At 44.6% G+C, this 19,398-nt stretch overlaps 1 protein-coding gene across 4 annotated transcripts in view; it reads right to left on the bottom strand.

Moving 5' to 3' along the window:
* The window catches only part of SLC44A2 (solute carrier family 44 member 2 (CTL2 blood group)), a 235,826-nt gene extending 218,041 nt beyond the window's left edge, over window positions 1-17,785 (bottom strand). For 2 of the 4 annotated variants that reach the window (XR_003375550.2, XM_087926036.1), the window contains exon 1: window positions 17,581-17,732. Coding sequence is in view for 3 of the 4 variants with exons in the window: in XM_087926036.1 (XP_087782162.1) it covers window positions 17,581-17,635 (55 nt within the window). In the remaining variant the exon portion in view is untranslated. Of the gene's footprint in view, window positions 1-17,580 lie in introns of all 4 variants that reach the window. The other 2 variants (XM_026716836.2, XM_026716835.2) reach the window with 1 other exon arrangement.
* Between the last annotated feature and the right edge of the window lie 1,613 nt (window positions 17,786-19,398).

The following is a 19,398-nucleotide window of genomic DNA, read 5'->3' as shown; positions in this document are numbered from 1 at the left end:
ATTAAAAGTCAACATAGGAATTACCTAGAACAACCAAAATTAGGAAAATTATTTATCTCATTGGCAGACCAGAAAAAAAAAAAAAAAAGAATTGCAGTGTATAAATGCAACACAAATATACTCAGACCCAAATGGAAGAATATTAATGATAGAAATTGAGATTCAACAAAAAAGAGTACTATTAGTGATATGCCCCCAATGAAAACCAAAAAGGGGAGGGTGGAGCTGGCATCGCAACGGTACGACGTGCGATCTTGATTCTCCAAGATCGCCGTCGATATCTTCACTGCTGGACCGTCTCAAAGGACCTAAACTGTCCCATAGAGACGGTGATTAACTAGGGCATGTCCTCATGATCCCAGGGACATTGCAAAGTCCCTGGTTGATCCAGGAAAAGCCCTTTTGCTGGTGGTGGATAGGCAGCCGTTCAAGCTGCTGAAACTGGGTCAGCTCCGGAAGGGAAGAGGTTGAAAGAAAGTGTGTCAGTTTGGTGAGATGAACTTTTACTTTTTATTGCTTGAAGAGAACATCCTGAAAGATTTAAAGTGAAATTAAAAGTGAAGAGAAAAGAGTTTAAGCGGCTAAATTAAGCTATTTAAAGTGAAAGTTTTTCCTTTTCCCTTTTTATTGGAACTTTGAATTTGGTAAAGTTACTGAATTTTAAACTGGACTGGTCTCTTTTAAATTTTCCATCTTTGTTTTTATCTTTTTTAAAAAACAATTTTTTGAAAGTCTGTTTGATTAAGACTCTTCTTCTGGATTTGAGTTTTATTTTTTATTTTTTTCAAAAAAAGGAAGGATTCCATTTTCTTTTTTCTTTTGGTATTAAATACATGGGGGGGGGAGTGAAAGTGAAGGGGAAAAAAAGTAGCACTGCCATCTAGAGGCTTGGACATATTGTTTCTTTCTTTTCTCAGTTTGTTTATGTACTTGTGCTATACTCAAGGACTCTGAGCTTTGCACTGGAAAAGACAGTGGGATGAGCATGGCAGATTGTTTATACATCTGTGCCCATCTGTGAAACTAAATAATTAGAGCTTCGAGCAGAAGTTGAAAGAAAGAAGATTGAAGTGACCTTGAAAATACTGGAGCTAGAAACATTGAGTTGATTTATTAAAGAGCCTTGGATACTCAGTGGCAGTGGCTGGCTCAACTTTAGGTTATTTTCCATCTCCCTTTTTACTCCCCCACCCCCCAGTTGGATTTTTTATTTGGATTTTAACCTTCTATTCCAGAAACCAGAATGTAAATCTTTTACTTCTTTTTTTTTAACCTTCTTCCTTTTCTCTCTTTTATTAAGTGAAACAACTGGATTAGGATACATAAGTGTCTGAAGATTTTTCTTTTTCCCTTTTTCTTTTTTTGGAGTGGCAATTGCCTGCCTGTACTCCTTTTTTTCTTCCTTTTATCTTTTTCCTTTCTCCCTCTCTATAGGTAAGCACCACAAGATGAGCAGAAAGACAACAGCACCAGCTTCCTCAATATCAATAGCCTCTTCACCATCTGGAGGACAATGGTTAATACAGACAATTCTACAACAGGAGAAAGAGAAGGAAGTGACATTACAGATGATTATGCAAGGAATTCAGAAGATTGAAAAGAGAATGGAGAATATTGAGCAAAGAAGTGAAAAGACAGATGAGAAAGTAGAAAATATTCAACAGATGATGATGAAATTTGAGGATAGTTTTTAAAAATTGAAGAAGAAGATACACAAAGGGAGAAGAAAATTGGAGATATTGATACTCGATTGAGCGATGTCGAAAAGGGCAGATGCGAACCATTAGGATGGGAAATTGACAGATCATAATTTTACTTAAGATTTCAAAATGTAGAAGAAAAAAGAGAAAATCTTGCTGAAATAATGACAGAAATACTGGCAGAAGTGTTCGAGACAACTACAGAGAAGATGATGGATGAGATGGATGAAGTGTTCCGTGTCTATACAAGATATGCAATGAGAAATAGACTGCCAAGAGAAGTTCATATCAGATTCACTAAAAAGATCATCAAGATACAGATACTGCAGGTGGCAAGAGAAAAAACTTTAAAGTACAAAGATAAAGAAATTGTGGCGTTGAAACAGATACCAAGAAAAGTAAGAGATAAGAAGAGAATACTTATTTTTGACCAAAGAGTTACTTAAAAGAGGAGTGAATTACAGATGGCTGATGCCAGAAGGCTTCTTGTTCATCTGGCAGAAACAAAGGCACAAAATTGACACAGTTGAAAAAGCTGAGCTATTCTACTTAGAATATTTTAGAGGAAAAGAGGAAGAAGCTAGAAAGGAAGAGTCACTAACTGAATTCCAAGAGGAGTGTATAGCAGTAATAGAAAAAGAGAAAGAAGGTGTAGTAGGTGGTGTACCCAGAGAACAATGAGAATTAAGACCCACTAAAGAATAACACTCCCCCACAAAGCTTAACATGGATGAAACAAAATTGATTACAATTAACATAAATGGACTCAATTTGGCTACTAAAAGAAGGAAAGTATTTCATAAATTAAAGAAATTAAAATTTGATATAATTTCTTACAAGAAGTACATATCAAAAAACAACATGAATATATATTGAAACAAAAAAAATTAGGGAAATTATTCCCATCGCTGACACAATCCAAAAAAAGAGGTGTGGTTTTATATATTAAAGATGCAATTTTGGCAGAATTAATTTATACAGATGACGATGGAAGGATTTTGATGGTGGAAATAATGGACAATATTGTTAAAACACTTTTAATTGCAATTTATGCTCCGAATGATCATCAAGAAGAATTTTACAGGAAATTACATATGAAAATAATTGAATTGGACTATGCTAATATTTGCATGATGGGAGATCTTAATGGAATAGTTAAGATTACAAAACACAGAAATCAACAAAGAAAGTTAGAAAGATATTATCAAAACCTTTCTTTCAAATAACAGAAGAATGCAATTTAAAAGATGCATGGAAAGAGAGAAATGTGGAGAGTAAGCAATACACTTTTTATTCAAACAGACATGCTTCATGGTCCAGAATAGACATGATATGGATGTCAGCAGAATTACTGGCCAACATATGAGAGACTGAAATAGAAACAAGCACATGGGCAGACCATAATCCAGTGACAGTTACTTGGAAGGGATATAAGAGGAGATCTAGATGGACCTTAAATAATATGATATTAAAAGAAAAAGACTTTAAACAGAAAATAGAGAAAGAACTTGCTTTATTTTTTAAAGAAAATAGAAGAGGATACATCTCTACAGAACCTCTGGGACACGATGAAGGCCTACACAAGAGGCTTGATAATAGACTATACAAGGAAAAGAAATATAAAACAGAAAAAGACTTTCAAAATATTGGAGGATGATTATAAAAAGTTGGAAAAAGATTTACAGAGATCCCCACAAAAAAAGACATTAAAAACAAAATGGATATAATTAAACATAAAATGGGACTAATGGAAAAAGAGAAACTAGCACAAAAAATTAAAAATGCTAAACAGAATTATCCCGACCCGCATCGTCCATTTGTGGTGGAGACGGATGCATCCAATGTGGCCATTGGAGCAGTGTTATTACAAGCCCCAGCAGATGGCGCACCTCTTTTTCCATGAGCATATTACTCAAGGAAACTTACTACTTCCGAGTGTAATTATACAATCTGGGAGAAAGAGTTGCTGGCCATCAAGACTGCATTTGAGGTCTGGCAACATCACCTTGAGGAGGCTTGGCACAAGGTGGAGGTTAGGACAGATCACCGTAATCTGGAGCACTTGACCACTGCTTGGAAATTGAATCAACGACAGATCTGGTGGTCGTTGTTCTTCGCTAGGTTCAATTTTTCGGTCACGTACATCCCCAGTGGTCAAAATAAAAGAGCTGATGCCCTATCCTGTAAACCGGAATATCTGTGTCCTGAAGAACCTCTTCCTCCACGTACGGTGCTACCACCGGAATCTTTGGCCATGATCCAGGAACCGGTGGATTTGAGGGCTCGCGTATGAGAAGCGCAGCGTTTCGACGATTGGTCGCAGCAACGAATGGGGGAAATTGGTCCTGATTCTCCATGGACTCTGGAGGAGGGTTTATTATGACATCGGGGTCGATTGTATGTGCCCACCAAAACACTTAGAGCACTCATCATGACCCAATGTCATGAAAACCCAACTGCGGGTCATTTTGGGTTCTTCAAAACCTTTCACCTGGTCACAAGGACTTTTTGGTGGCCTAGAGTCCGGCATGATGTCTTCGCTTATGTTGCCTCTTGTATACCATGTCGGCAAGCAAAAGCTGCATTGGGTGCGCCTCCTGGCCTTCTTCAACCACTACCGACTCCAAACTGACCCTGGGGGTCAATTCCATGGACTTTTTAACAAACTTGCCCTCGTCGTCGGGTTATACAATGGTACTTGTGGTGGTTGACATGCTCACCAAGATGGCCCATTTCATCCCATGTAGAAGATTACCATCGGCTCATGTTACTGCCTGGCTTTTATATAACATGTATTCTGTTTGCATGGCTTACCGGACAGAGTTGTTTCGGATCGTGGTGTCCAGTTCACCGCTCAATTCTGGAAGAGCTCAATGAATGCATTACGGATGCAAGTATGTTTAGCATCGCCGCACCATCCGGAAACCGATGGTGGGACTGAGAAAGTAATTGGCATCTTTGCCCAATACCTCAGATGTTTTGTTAATCAATGGCAAAACGACTGGGTGACCTATCTTCCATTGGTGGAGTTTGCTTTTAACAATTCTCAGCACACTTCCACCCACATGACGCCTTTTTACGCAAATGTGGGTTACCATCCGAGGTTTTTCCCCCTGTCGATTCTCCGGTTCCAGAGACACGAGACTTTTTGTCTGAATTACATGCAGTGCACCAATTGATTTCCAGACAATTGGAACGAGCGAAAGCAGACTATAAATGTTTCGCAGATCATTCATGTTGGGCGACACCTCTGCTGGCTGTGGGAGACAAGGTGTGGTTGGCCACAAAACATCTCCGAGTTGATCGTCCGATTAGGAAGTTGGATTATCGCTTTATTGGTCCCTTCCCTATTGAGGAGGTTATCAATCCCGTGACTTATCGGCTCACCCTACCACGCTCCATGCGCATTCACCCTGTCTTCCACCGCTCCCTTTTGGTACCTGACACCCCATCGTGTACTCTCTGTTCTCCCGATGATACGGGTCCTCCATCTGGGCCCAGCGCTGATCCTGTTGTTGATACCATGGTTGTTGGCATTTACGATTCACAATGGCTGAAGGGACGATTTCAGTACTTCATTAGGGAGGCTGGAAAATGAAACAGAGATTCGTTTCTGGGAGGATGCGTCCAAGGTGCATGCCGCAGACCTTATCCGGCTATATCATGCACAATTCCCATCGAAACCACATCTGGATCATCAGACTCAGGGGAAGGGCCCTGTGGTGAGGGATAGTGTTGTGACTGGAAGGTTTGAGCCTGCTGTGAGCTTTGAGTCTAATGTATCAGAAGACACAGGTTTGAGTGATGAGGAAGGTTTGGCATTGGAATCGGAGCCTGCTTTAATGAGAGATGCAGCCAGGAGGATGAGGGAGTGTCGGAAACACCATCCTCTCCAGAGCCTTCCACATCAATCATGCCTCAGGTGTCAGCAGCTGATCCACAGAACATACCAGAGTTCTTGAGTGATGACAAATGTTGGGTTGATGCAAGGACTAGACGCAGGTTGAGACGTCAAGCACAATTTGAAAAGAAACGTCAAGTCAGAGACTAATTAGAGAAACTGACATGCCCCTTCAAGGAATATAAGGAGGCATGTTAGCTAACGATCCTTGTCCGGATCAAACTTCGTTAGTTACTGCGCAGCTTTGAAGAAGCCTCTGTTCCTGATTTATCTTGCGGCTCATTATCTTGGCTTGAAGACAGTTCCTGGGAAAGCTGCCAACGACGATTACAGAGACAAATTAACTCGGTTTCTGGTATTATTTGTTCATGTTTATTTCTTTGGGACATTTGGACTCTCACTTGTGGCTACAAGTGAGACAGAACATACCTATGATGGCGAACCTATGGCACACGTGCTGGAAGTGGCATGCAGAGACACTTCTGCCAGCATGCAAGAGGTTGCCTGGAAGAGCCCTACTGCGCATGCATGCGTGCTGCCCACCCACCAGCTGATTGTTGGGTATCTGGCATGCATGCGTGTGGGGGCCTTGTGCGCATGCACAAAGATGTGCAATGCACACAGGGGCCTCACACACACATGTGCATAGACACGTGGTGCACATGGGGGTCTCACATGCACATGCACATGCACAGAGATGGATGGTGCACAGGGGGATCATGTGCACATGCACAGACATGCAGCATGTGCGGGAAGTTGCACGTGCATGCGGAGGGGGCATGGAGGAGCCTGCACACATTGCCTCCTAGGTGCTGACATGCGAGTGTCGTGCAATTTTTGGCACAGGAACCAAAAAGATTAGCCACCACTGCCCCATACCATTTCAGAGAAATGGCTGTCCAGTCTTTTCTTAAAAACTTCCTATGATTGAGCACCCAGAACTTCTGGAGACAAGCATTTCCACTGGTTAATTGTTCTCACTGTCAGGAAGTTTCTCCTTAGTTTTAGGTTGCTTCTCTCTTTGTTCAGTTTTCATCCATTGCCTTCTAGTGCTTTGGAAAATAAAAAAAATTGCCCCCACCCTTCTTCATTTCAGCTCCAATAGTATGTCTGCCTTTGTAATACACATACAAAACCTTTCATTGGATAGTAGATCCCATAAAATGTTTTGTGTCACAGCTTTCCTGCCTTTGTTGTAATAATTAACTGAGCTCCCTTTCAAGAAGAAAAATCTTTTTTATTCTTAGAAAATAACTTGCTGTTCCTTTAGTAGTGATCAAAGAAAGAAATCTGAAAAGGATTTTTAAAAAGGGAAAGAAAAGGGAACAAAATGAATCAAATTAAACATACATTTGATGAAGGAACACTAGAAGGACTTCAGGAAGTAATTTATTGATTTAGGAAAAGCATATAATAAAATGAATAACTTGAATTGTGGAACATTTTGCATGAGTAAGGGGTTGCAGGTTGGCTGCTGAATGCAATAAAAACCATATGTATATGTGACAATAAGAATGCACTTAGTGAATGTATAACCCTGAGTAGGCAGTAAATTAAGGATGAACATACAAAACGTTATCTTGGCTATTTTGTTTATGGATATAGATAGCATGCTTGTGATGACAGCAAAATGTTGGTTGGGGGATTTGAATATGCATGTAATTTTGTTTGTAGATAACACAGTATTATTGATAAAGAAGCACATTATTTGCAACAAATATTAGACTTGTCAAAATATTTACTAAAGTTGGGGCAATGGGAAGAATTTTTTTAATAACAAAGAAGGCATGAGATATTTTGTAAGCATTGAATATTTGTTAAGAGAAATAAATATAGTTGTGAATCAAGTTATATATCTGCCACTTTCCTATATGGAAGTAGATTTTCCATGTATCAAGAAAAGGGGCATTGGTTCTTACCTGATACGCTTCTTCTCGTAGAGCTGCGTAGAGCGTCCAGGATGGGAGGTGCTCCAGTCTCGGCTCTCTCAGGCTGAGCTTGAATTGAGGAACGCTCCTCCCCATCACGTGGTCCTCGTAGCGTTCCCCAGTTTTGCGAAGACGAGAAGGAAAAGGCCTTATTCTCATCCAAACTAAAAGCTAATCTATTGGCCGAAACAAGATTCCCCACCAGACGGGTAAATGGGTGGGGCTGGACGCTCTACGCAGCTCTACGAGAAGAAGCGTATCAGGTAAGAGCCAACGCCCCTTCTCCATAGAGCTGCTACGAGCGTCCAGGATGGGACATACCAAAGCTTGGCAAGTCCTACGGGCGGGATCCCGTCTGGTTCGGAATCTCCTCTGGAACTCAAGGACCCGCCTGCCAAAGGAGGCCTCAGCCGAGGCGAATACATCGATTTTGTAATGCCTGATAAAAGGGGATGGGGATGCCCAGGTGGCAGCCCTGCAGATGTCAGTTATTGAAGCTTGGGTGGCCCATGCAGCGGAGGTAGCCGCGCTTCTGGTGGAGTGCGCAGTCACGCCGGGGGGGGGGAGGTAGGGCCTGTACCTGGTATGCCTTAGAGATGGCGGCCCTAATCCAACAGCCCACAGTGGTAGGAGTCACCTTATGGCCGAGGGACTTAGGCTGAAAAGACACGAACAAGGCCTCTGACTTCCGGAATGGTTGGGTACGCCTGATGTAGATCCTTAGGGTGCGCCTCACATCAAGGGTGTGCCACTGTCTCTCCCTCTCCCGAGAGGGTTTGGGGCAGAAGTTCGGGAGGATGAGCTCCTGAGCTCTGTGGAAAGCTGAGTTTATTTTTGGTAGGAAAGTGGGATCAGGTCGGAGAACGACCCTATCTGAATGGAACACGCATAAGTCCTGTCTGATGGAGAGGGCTGCTATCTCCGAGATCCGGCGAGCGGATGTGATAGCCACAAGAAAAACAGTCTTGAGGGTCAGGAACTGGAGGGAGGCCTCCCTGATGGGTTCGAAGGGGGGCTTGGTAAGAGAGACAAGGACCTTATTGAGATCCCAGGTGGGATAACGGTGTATCGTCGGGGGATGCAGGTTGGAAGCTCCCCTGAGGAAGGCCCGGATAAGGGGGTGGTGAGAGAGGGAACCCCCGCTATCGGAGGGAACAACGGTTGCCAGGGCCGTGACCTGCCGTCTTAGGGTGTTAGTGGATAGGCCCTTATTGAAGCCCTCCTGAAGAAATTCCAGGACCTGAGCAATGGAGGGAGAGAGGGGATTGATCTGGAGTCTGTGAGACCAACTACGAAAGGCGACCCACGTGGCGTTGTAGATTCGCGTGGTCGAGGGCCGTCTGGCTGCCAGAATAGTGTCTATGACTTGGTTGGAGAAGTTTTGTCTCCTTAAGCGGTCCCGCTCAACCTCCAGACGGCTAATTGGAGCCATTGGGGGTTCGGGTGTGTAAGAGGACCCTGGGACAGGGAGATCTTGTTGGGTGGGATCCTCCGGGGGGGGGCACCGAGAGGTTGCGAAGGCCTGCGAACCAGGGACGTCTCGGCCAATAGGGCGCCACCAGAAGAATTTCCGCTTGTTCCAGGATCAGTTTGCGGATAACCCTGGGGATAAGGGTTAGAGGGGGGAAGGCGTAAAGGAGCCCTGGGGGCCAAGGGCAATGGAGGGCATTGTGGTTCTCCACCCCGTGAGAGGGGTACCTGGAGAAGAACCTTGGTAGCTGGGCGTTGAGAGGGGATGCAAAGAGGTCCACCTCAGGGAGCCCGAAGATTGAGACTGCCTCCCTGAATAGGGACGGGTGGAGACACCATTCTGCTTGGTCTAGGGTGGCTCTGCTGAGCCAATCCGCCTGGATGTTTAGAGCCCACGAGATATGGTCTGCCTTGATGGATGACAGATTTGCTTCCGCCCATCGGCACAGGCGTTCGGCCTCTCTCATGAGCCATATCGATTGGGTGCCCCCTTGCCTGTTGATATGGGCTTTTGCCGTGACATTGTCTGTAAGGACCAGGACGTGGCGCCCGCGTACCTGAGGTAGGAAACTGCGAAGCGCCAGGTAGACGGCGTGGAGCTCCAGCCAATTTATGCTGCAGAGTCGTTCTGTTGCTGACCATTTGCCCTGGGACGAGAGGGAATGGACGTGAGCTCCCCATCCGAAGAGGCTCGCATCTGTGGTGATGGTCAGTCGGTCGGGCTCCTTGAAGTAGTGGCCCTTGTTGATGGCCGGTCTGGTCCACCAAAGGAGGGACGTGATGACTCTTGGAGGGACTTTGACCGGGAGTCTTGAGTTGCTCCTTCCTGAACGCTGATGCGGGAGCAAGAACCATTGAAGGGACCTGGTGTGAAAACGGGCCCAAGGGATAACAGAGATACATGAAACCAGCTTCCCCAACAGCCTTGACAGATCTAACAGAGACACTTTTTTTGCCCGCCTGATGTGCTTGATGGATTGTTGAATGCTGAGAAACCTGTCCGGGGATAGGAAAACTAGCTCCCGAACCGTGTCGATCACCGCTCCCAAGTGGGTAAGCCGGGTAGAAGGGGGAAGGTGACTTTTCTTCCAATTTATCAGGAACCCATGGTCCTGAAGGGCAGTAAGGGTGAGCCTGGTGTCTCTTTGAGCCTGATCTTTTGAGGAGGACAGGATGAGGATGTCATCCAGGTAACAGTGGAGACGGACCGGGAAGGATCTCAGGTGGGTGGCCAGGGCCACCAAGACCTTGGTGAAAACCCTGGGGGCAGAGGACAGACCAAATGGGAGTGCGACATACTGGAAATGCTGTTTATTATAGGAAAACCGCAGAAACTTGTAGTGGGAGGGCCGGATTGCAATGTGCAAGTATGCCTCTGAGAGGTCAATTGAGGTGAGCCAGTCCCCTTGTCGGGTTCCCAGGAGTATTGATTGCAAGGTGTGCATTTTGAATTTGCGGGGGGCTAGGAAGCGATTCAGCCTTTTTAAGTCTAAGATAGCCCTCCAACCCCCCGAGTGTTTGGGCACTACAAACAAATGGGAATAAAACCCTCGTCCCCGCTGGGCTGGGGGAACGGGTTGGATAGCCTTTATGTCGAGGAGATGACTGATGGCGGTGTCCATAAGGGCCCGCTTAGCAGGGTTCTTGGAAAGGGGGGAGGACATGAAAAAATCAGGAGGGGGGGACTGGAATTCAAGGGCAAGGCCGAAGTGGACCGTGTCCCTGACCTATGCATCGGTAGTGGTGGTCTCCCATCGGCTGGCGAACTTGAGGCGGCCGCCGATGGGGGGGGTTGAGTTATCTTGAGTGGTGGAAGGGCCTGTTCCCGGATCCCTGGAAGGGCCTCTTATAGGGACCACCCCTTCTGGACCTCTCGGTTGGATCCGCCCGGTCTTGCGGTGGAGGGGGTCTGTAGGAGGGAGATTGAAAGTACCTAGGGGGGAAAGAGGCCTGGGGGGAGGGCCGAAAGGAACCTCGTCGAAAAGAGGCAGGGGCTCTGGGGTCAGACCTCCGAAAAAGCGAGGGAAGGTATTTGCGCTTGTTGCGGCTCTCAACCAGTAAGGGGTCAAGGACCGGGCCAAACAATTTACCTCCCGAAATGGGAGCGGATGCCAATTTCACCTTGTTTTTGACGTCCGCTTGCCAGTGGCGGAGCCAAAGCAAGCGGCGAGCAGTGACCTGAGAGGATATGGCTCTGGTGGAGAATTTCACGGCCTGATAACTAGCGTCAGCCGAGAACTCGGCCGCGGCCGTGAGCTTTGCAATGTCCTGATGCGCCCTGAGATTGGACGCGGGGACATGTTGCTTAAGCTGTCGGAGCCACCTAATTGAGGATCTGGTGAAAAAGGACGTGGCTGTGGCCGCTCTAATAGCCCAGGCGTCGGATTGGTGGGCACGGCGCAGGGCTAGCTCGGCTTGCTTGTCCTCTGGTTTCAGGGCCTCTAAGGCATCGCTAGGGGTCGAGGAGGAAGCCAGACCCACAATGGGTTCGTCAACAGAGGGGGGATCGAGCAGGAGAGAAAATTCGGGGTCAAGGTTGAAGAAACGTTTGTCCTGACTGGAAGGGGCCGGAGGCGCCCCCGTAGAGGCCAGTTGTCTGGAAACCAGATCAGAGAAGATAGGTGGGACCGGAATGACGTCGGTCTCTACCACAGGCTGACTGAAAATGGAGTCGTGGGGGCCCACCGAGGCTACAGGCTCAGATGGGGGGTGGAAGATCAGGCCAGAGATGTTTTTGGCCTTGAAAAGGATTGACCTGAACAGGTGCGGTTTAAACAACCCCACAAAGGTGGGCTGGTCTGGGGTGAGGCCTTCATCCTCTGACATCTCCCCTTCCATTGGGTCTGCCCACGAGAGGGGTTCGCTGTAGGTGATGGACCCCAAGTCAAGGTCCTCCTCTTCCCCAAACTGGGTAGGGTCCCTGTGCTCCTGCTCCTCCTCCTCTACCCCAAGAGAGAGAGGCAATTCCCTCTGGGATAGTACCTGACCATGTGAAGCATCCGACCTGGAGAGCGATCTGACGGATGGAACCTGGATTTCAGGGGCCGCAGGCCGCGGGCCCGGACCGGCCATCTGCTGGAGCCCTTGCGCGATTCCCTGGCGGATGGCAAATTCCATCCATGATCTCATATTCTCAGGGATTTCAGCCATGGGATGTTCCGGTGGTTCCTCCTGGCGCAGGCCAGCAGCAGTGGGGGTGAAAGTAGCTTCAGGAGCTTGCTTAGGCAGCGAGGCTGAGGATTGAGCAGGTGAGGAGGGGGGAGGTTGAGAAGAGGTTGAGGGAGTGGGCGGGAGGAGGGGCCAGAGGCACGGAGCTTGACTCTCTAGACCGCCTGTCTATCTCCCTCTCTAGTGCCTTGTGGCGTCTGAGGGCATCCTTCTGGGAGGCTTTGGAGGTCTCCTGTGCCTGTTTGCGCAGGTAGTGAGATTTGGATTTGGCCTTCAGAGAAGGGCCACGTGAGGAATTGTCATCTGCCATCTAGAAGAAGCTGGAAAAAAAACATTATTTAAGTTAATATAAGACGGTTGGCTCATCTGGATGCAACCTACACCAAGGCCGGGTATCACAACGGTTGTTTCACACACCCCTTTTAGTGAAAAAATGTTTTATTCAATCCTAATGATTGTTCTGGTTTTTGTTTTTGTTTTATCTTATTTTATTATTATTCCATCGAGAACATCATTAAGTCATAATGACTCTCCTTGTTTGCCTGAAACAGAGTTTATATAAGGAAGCTGGGGCTAAGCCCAATCAGTCTCGTTGCTTTGTTATTAGAGCGTGTCCAAATTAGCCGAAAGAACGCCAGGCCTGTGAGTAATATCATGGCCTACGGCAGCTATCCCCCAGACGAAAACCGGGGGTGGGGGGGGAAAGGTGAATGCTGCTACATCGCCAGCTGAGGGGGCTGCGGAGGCAACGGACCTTATGAATGCTCGGGAACCCTCGAAAAAAACCTTGAGGGAACGAGCTAGAGCTATAAGCAGTTCCTGGGAAGCTGCTTAGTGAGAGATTAATCACGCAGCCTGGAAAGAACTGTTAGACAAGGCCCCAAAATGGCGGTTGGCCATGCGGCCGCATCCAAAATGGTGGATGCCACATGGCCACACCCAAAATGGCGGACGCCACGCGGCGCCCAAAATGGCGGCCGCGAGTTACACGAGGGGCTATCAGCAGCGGTACTCTCCCATCAGGTGAAGAGGCCTGAGAGGCCCTAAAAGAACGGGAGGAGCAGGGGGTGATTATCTCCCCTAGCTTTAGATTATAGGCGTTCAGTGGGGGGGAAACAACGAAAGGAGGCAGGAACGAAAGCGGCGCTCAGCGGAGAGCGAACGAAGCGGTAGGCGAGGGGTGGGGGGGGTGGGGGGGCGCCAGCAACTCGAAGCGCTGGAACTTGCCCCAGGAAAAACAATTAAAGCTTCCCCCCCTTTTTCCGAATGGGGGAAAAACTCCCATAGGGAGTTGAAGACCCCAGGGCAACTGCGCAGAAATAAGAATTAAAGGTCCAACCTGAGTCGAAGTCCTACGAAAAAAACCTGAATCGGCCAAGAGCTAATAGAAACACAGCCTGACTGTCTCGAGGCTGAGCTAAAACTGGGGAACACTACGAGGACCACGTGATGGGGAGGAGTGTTCCTCAATTCAAGCTCAGCCTGAGAGAGCTGAGACTGGAGCACCTCCCATCCTGGACGCTCGTAGCAGCTCTATGGAGAAACAGCAGTACATTTAATGAAGTGGAAATCCAGTTTTTGAGATGTGATAAAACAAAAAGTAATGCAACTTCATGGTTGTGACAGAGGTGAAATTTGTTGCAAAAGGTCTTTATCAAAATCAGAACATTGCTTTGGTTGTAGACATAAGGGGATACAGCATACCATTCTTGGAGATGGGATAGTGTAAACAGTAGGGAGTAAGGTGGAAAAAGAGATAAACTGTAACTGCAGGCAAAAAAGATAAGAAAAAAAACGTAAAGTTAGAGTTCAGCGCAGGAGCTTTTTGTCTCAAGAAATAAACATGCAGAGATGAGGTAACTTTAAACAGAAAACTGAAACAAGGAGAATGAAGACAGCATGAGCAAGGGGTGCATGCATGTTTGTTGGCCAGGAAAACAAGTTTCTTGGAGTTTGAGTGTATAAAATTAGAGCCTGCCAGGGAAAGATGCTATGCAAAGAAGCAAGAAAGGGCATTCTAAGAAAAAAGGACGAAGATGTGAAGCACTGATATCATTCTCAACTCCAGCCTATTTGTTCTACACAGTGATTTTGTAATTCTTACATTACACATTAAATTACCAGTCAACACATGCTTCCCTTAAATAGCCATCAAACCTCACTTCCCATCTTCAGAATACTGATTATATTACCCAATAATGAAACATCAGCAAACAAAACCTCCAGATTCAGAAAGTATCAAGAATCTGACAATTGAACACTGTGTTACTTATATTCTCCAATATTGCAAAAGATATTCTCACTGGACAATCAGAAAAAAGAGCTCTGCTTGGAGTTCCACTGAAGCAGTAGTTCAAATGGTCCTCATTTTTGCTGGTGAGGCCAGTTTCAACTGCTTCAAGACAATTTTGTGTCTTGAGAAAAAGCAAGTGAGGAATGGAGACAGCTCTGTTAGAGCTGTCATAGTCACATGACTGGGGGTGGGGAAAGGCAGCACATCCTGTGAAAGAAAAAAGGGAGGTGACACAAGGGGTGGGGAGAACACAGTGAAACAAAAAATGAGGCAGATCTGAACCTCTAGTTCATTTTTTAAATATAGGTAGTCCTCAACTTACAATCATAATTGAGCCCAAAATTTCTGTTGTTAAGTGAGTTTTGCCCATTTTACGACCTATCTTGCCACAGTTGTTAAGTGAATAATAACTGCAGTTGATAAGTTAGTAACCTGGTTGTTAAGTGAACCTGGCTTCTCCATTGACTATGCTTGTCAGAAGGTTGCAAAAGGTGATCACATGACCTTGGGACACAGCAACAATCATAAGCATGAACCAATTGCCAAGCATCTGAACTTTGATCACATATTCATGGGAATGCTTCACTAAACGAACTGTTGTAAGTTGAGGACTACCTGTACCTCTTTACAGTTTGGTAGGCTTACCTCTTATTTTATTTCTTGGCTGATTTCTGTTCATTTTTAAATCCTAATTTAATGTATAAGTTTACATTTTAGCATATTTTATCTATATCTTAAATTATTTTATTTTATTCTAATTTCATTTTAGACTGTATTTTATTCCATTATCATTTTAAATCATATTTTATTCTAATTTCATTTAAAATTGTATTTTATCCAATTTCAGTTTAAATTGCTTTTATCAAATTTCAGTAATAATTTGTTTCTTGAATTCTGCACTTTCATATGGCCCAAGGGCTAATCAATAAATTGAATTGAACATAAGCTTACATTTTCATCAAACAACCTTTTCTCTGTATTCTTATCATGTTGGGTCATAAACTGACCTGCTCTGGTTTTAGTTTTTTAGACTTTTTTTATTATCATTGTATTAAATAATTATACTTAAAATAATTGTAAAATAAAATTATTTTTTTAGATCCCTTATGAATTTGAACTATAAATATGCATTGAAACATATGGCCTACCTACCAAAGCCAGGTATAATATAGTAGTAGTAGTAGTAGTAGTAGTAGTAGTAGTAGTAGTAGTAGTAGTAGTAAAAGTAGGGAGACAAAGGATGAAGGTGAGCTGATTCTGCTCAGCATTTGCTTTCAATATTGGAACATTGTTCACCCTATCCTATCTTTTTGCACATAGATCTGCTCTTGATTTTAGCAGTCTAACTCAAGAGAAAGAAAATCTTATTGCTATCTATATTGCTCAGCCATTGAGATGTAAGAGCTATGTAAGTAATCCATAAATCTACCTATAAATCCTGGCTTACCTTCTCTCTTGCACTAAAATAAGAAGCAAGCAGCTGTCAACAAAATCTCTTCCTAGGTTGCATTTACACAATTTTCTAATTCATGCTCTTTTGAGAAAACAGCAAGAATTCACCCCTGACTCTGAAGCAGAATCTTATTACATTCTGGGAAGAACCAATATGAGTCTTCTGTTATCTATATTTGTCAATTCAAGAGCTAAACAAAGATCATTTCATGGACATTCCATTTCGTCATTTCAATATACTAAATTGATTATGTTGCTATAAACACAATCTCCCCCCATTTTAGGTTGGCAACTTGAAAACAAGGATATATATCTCCCAAGTACAGAAACCTCTAATTATGAAATAAATGACTTATTTTCAATATTGTCTTGAGGATCATACAAGTAAAACTGTTCTGATACAAGATTAATAAAAGAATAAAATTTATATTGCCTTAGTGATGTCTGAGTGATGCTATAAGTAGAAGGCATTGTAAACCATCAAAGAAGCAATGCCCAGTATTAATCTTGGAATAGAAGTCCTCCTTGAATTCTTTCACTCATCCTCATCAGACACTTCTGAATGCATTCCTACATCCACCTGCCCAGCAAAAAGCTTTCCAATGTGTTTAATTTCCATTTCTACAGCCAGCATGATTCTTGGTTCAACATATTTAGGTTCTTGAGTGATTCCAGGTTGAAACTTTATTCAACTTGGTAACAAATATAACTATCATCATCTATACCTCCTCTTCCTTCCCATTTTCAAATTGAATAAGGTTTACTTCAATACCTATATTAGCTGATACAACTATCTCAACCAAGAAATGGCTATTTTCATTAGCTACCCCTTCTTTTTGATTCATACTCCAGAAGGGTGGTCAATAACAGAGATAACTGGAGGACTAACGGATTTAGTGTAATACATTTTCTTAAATTAAGCCATGGTATAGACTCCCAAAGCAAGCTATGCCATAGGGTTGTTTTTTTTTTAATGGTACCATGACTGCAGAAGCAGGAGATGCTGTATCCAGGACAGCAGCATCTCAACTCACTAGAACAAATGGATTTCTTGTTACAAATCGGAATTTCATCGCAACCGACTGAGAGATGCCTGAAAAAGAACGGATAAAGAACCCCAAGTAAAGCAATCTGATCTTTCTCTAGAATGTACAGCCTGGAGCCTGAACTGGGGAACAAGAGACCTTCCCTTTCTGCTTTACAGCTAAGTGACGAGGGCTGGGAACGAACCCAGCTTTCGAGGCTGGTGGGCGGCAACGCCGGCTTGATACCGATGTGGGGGGGCAACGCTTGTCTAAATCAGATCAAAGGCTCAAAACTCATAACGTCAAAAAGACAGGAACCCCTTTCAATTGCTCGCCCGCGCTAAAGGGGGCTCTCCCCGTAGATCACGTTCTCCTCCCCGCTTTCTTCTCTCAACAGTTGCCGCCCGGGAAAACAGCAGCAAATCGGCCGTGTCGGCGCCGTTACGGCTGGGCCAAGGCGGGACACCCAATGGTTCCAGGCAAAAAGAAACAAGAAAAAAAAGGCGCGGTCCACCGCAGCTACCGGCCCACTATCCTAGTGCTGCCTCTGCCGCTGCCTCGGAGGACGCTTTCAAGGGGCCACATCTCCAGCGGCGGGGCGCATCTCTCTCAGCCTGCGCCTGGAAGTAGCGAGTGCCTTTACCGTGAGATTCGTTTGCATCATCAGGTTCCTTGTTACTGGGATCGCCATTCATCATTGCAGAAATCAGACGTAGCTTGCTATAAGACAATGCAGAAGCGCCTCTGAGGCGCGGCCCCCGAGGGATTGCGAGTAGGCAGGGAGGGGTAAGAAAAGGAAGTGCACGGGTCCGCAGCCTGGATGACGCCCTCGTGATGGTCTTCCGCTGCTACCCTGACGGCTGCTGACCCGCCAGTAGCCCAAGCCGAGTGGGCGCGACTACAGATGACCGAATTGTGCATTGCTCCTATTTCTCGGGCGCGACAAACAGCAGTACAATAGACATCAATAGAATGCTGGATAAATTCCGGCCAAGCATTAAAAGAGGGAAACGGCAGGGAGAAAAGGGCAGAGATACTTGGAGGTAAATTTAGTTGTTTATTTATTTTTATTTTATTTATTTATTTTGGTATGTAAATTGCTTACAAGATAATAGGTACAAGTAAAAACATAGTTATGAATACATGGATACATATAAGAAAAAAGAAAAAAGAAACAATAGGACAGGGACGGTAGGCACGTTGGTGCGCTTATGCACGCCCGCTACAGACCTCTTAGGAAAGGGGTGAGGTCAATAGTAGACAGTCTAAGGTTAAAGTTTTTGGGGTTTGGGGAAGAAACCACAGAGTCAGGTAGAGTATTCCAGACATTGACCACTCTTTCTGAAGTTGTATTTCCTGCAATCAAGTTTGGTGCGATTAACCTTTAGTTTGTATCTATTGTTTGCTCTTGTGTTGTTATGGTTGAAGCTGAAGTATTCATTGACAGGTAGGACATTGCAATGTATGATTTTATATACTATACTTATATAGGACTGAAAGCGGTGTAGTTGTAGGTTTTCTAGGTCTAGAATTTCAAGTTTGGTGGCATAAGGTATTCTGCAACGAGTAGAGAAGTGGAGAACTCTTCTTGTGAAATATTTCTGGACTTTCTCAACTGTGTTAATATCAGATACGTAATGCGGGTTCCAGATTGATGAGCTGTATTCAAGTATTGGTCTAGCAAATGTTTTGTATGCTCTAGTTAGTAGTGTAATATTTACCAGAGGGAAAGCTACATAAGATTAGGTTAACAACTCTTAATGTCTTTTTGGCTATGTAGTTACAGTGGGCTCTAGCACTTAGATCATTAAAGATGAGTACTCCAAGAGCCTTGACAGAGTTTGGATCATCAGCAAGGTCTTGACTATTCAGCCTGTATTTTATTTTCTGATATATTTTTTTGCCAATATGAAGGACAGAGCATTTATTTGTTGAGATTTGAAGTTGCCATTTGTTTGACCATTCTGATACATAGTCAAGGTCTTTTCGAAGGGTAGCAGTATTGTCTGTGGTGTTGAATAGCTTTACATCATCAGCGAAGAGAACACAGTTTCTCTTAATATGATCACAGAGGTCATTTATGTAGAGTATGAAAAGAGTTGGTCCTAGAACACTGCCTTGGGGGACACCACTGTTGACAGGTACAGAATTTGATAGGACACTCCCAATTTTGACCATTTGTTGTCTGTTTGACAGGAATGCTTCTATCCAGTTATGCAGGTGTCCAGAGATACCATAAGATTTTAGTTTTAAGAGTAGTTTGTCGTGTACCACTGAATCAAAGGTTTTACAGAAGTCCATGTAGATTGTGTGTATTGCTTTGCCCTGATCAAGTTGTGTAGTCCATATGTTTTTGCAGTGTAAGAGTTGCAGATTACATGATAGTTTTTTCCTGAAACCAAATTGTTTATTGGAGAGTAGGTTGTTTGTTTCGAAGTGGAGGATGATGGATTGGTTAATA

The sequence above is a fragment of the Pseudonaja textilis genome, chromosome 2 (genome assembly GCF_049901715.1).
Source record: "Pseudonaja textilis isolate UNSWEBS1 chromosome 2, rPseTex1.2, whole genome shotgun sequence".
NCBI lineage: Eukaryota > Metazoa > Chordata > Lepidosauria > Squamata > Elapidae > Pseudonaja > Pseudonaja textilis.
The sequence above is the reverse complement of the archived record's forward strand: the minus strand, read 5'-3'. Positions and strand labels throughout refer to the sequence as shown.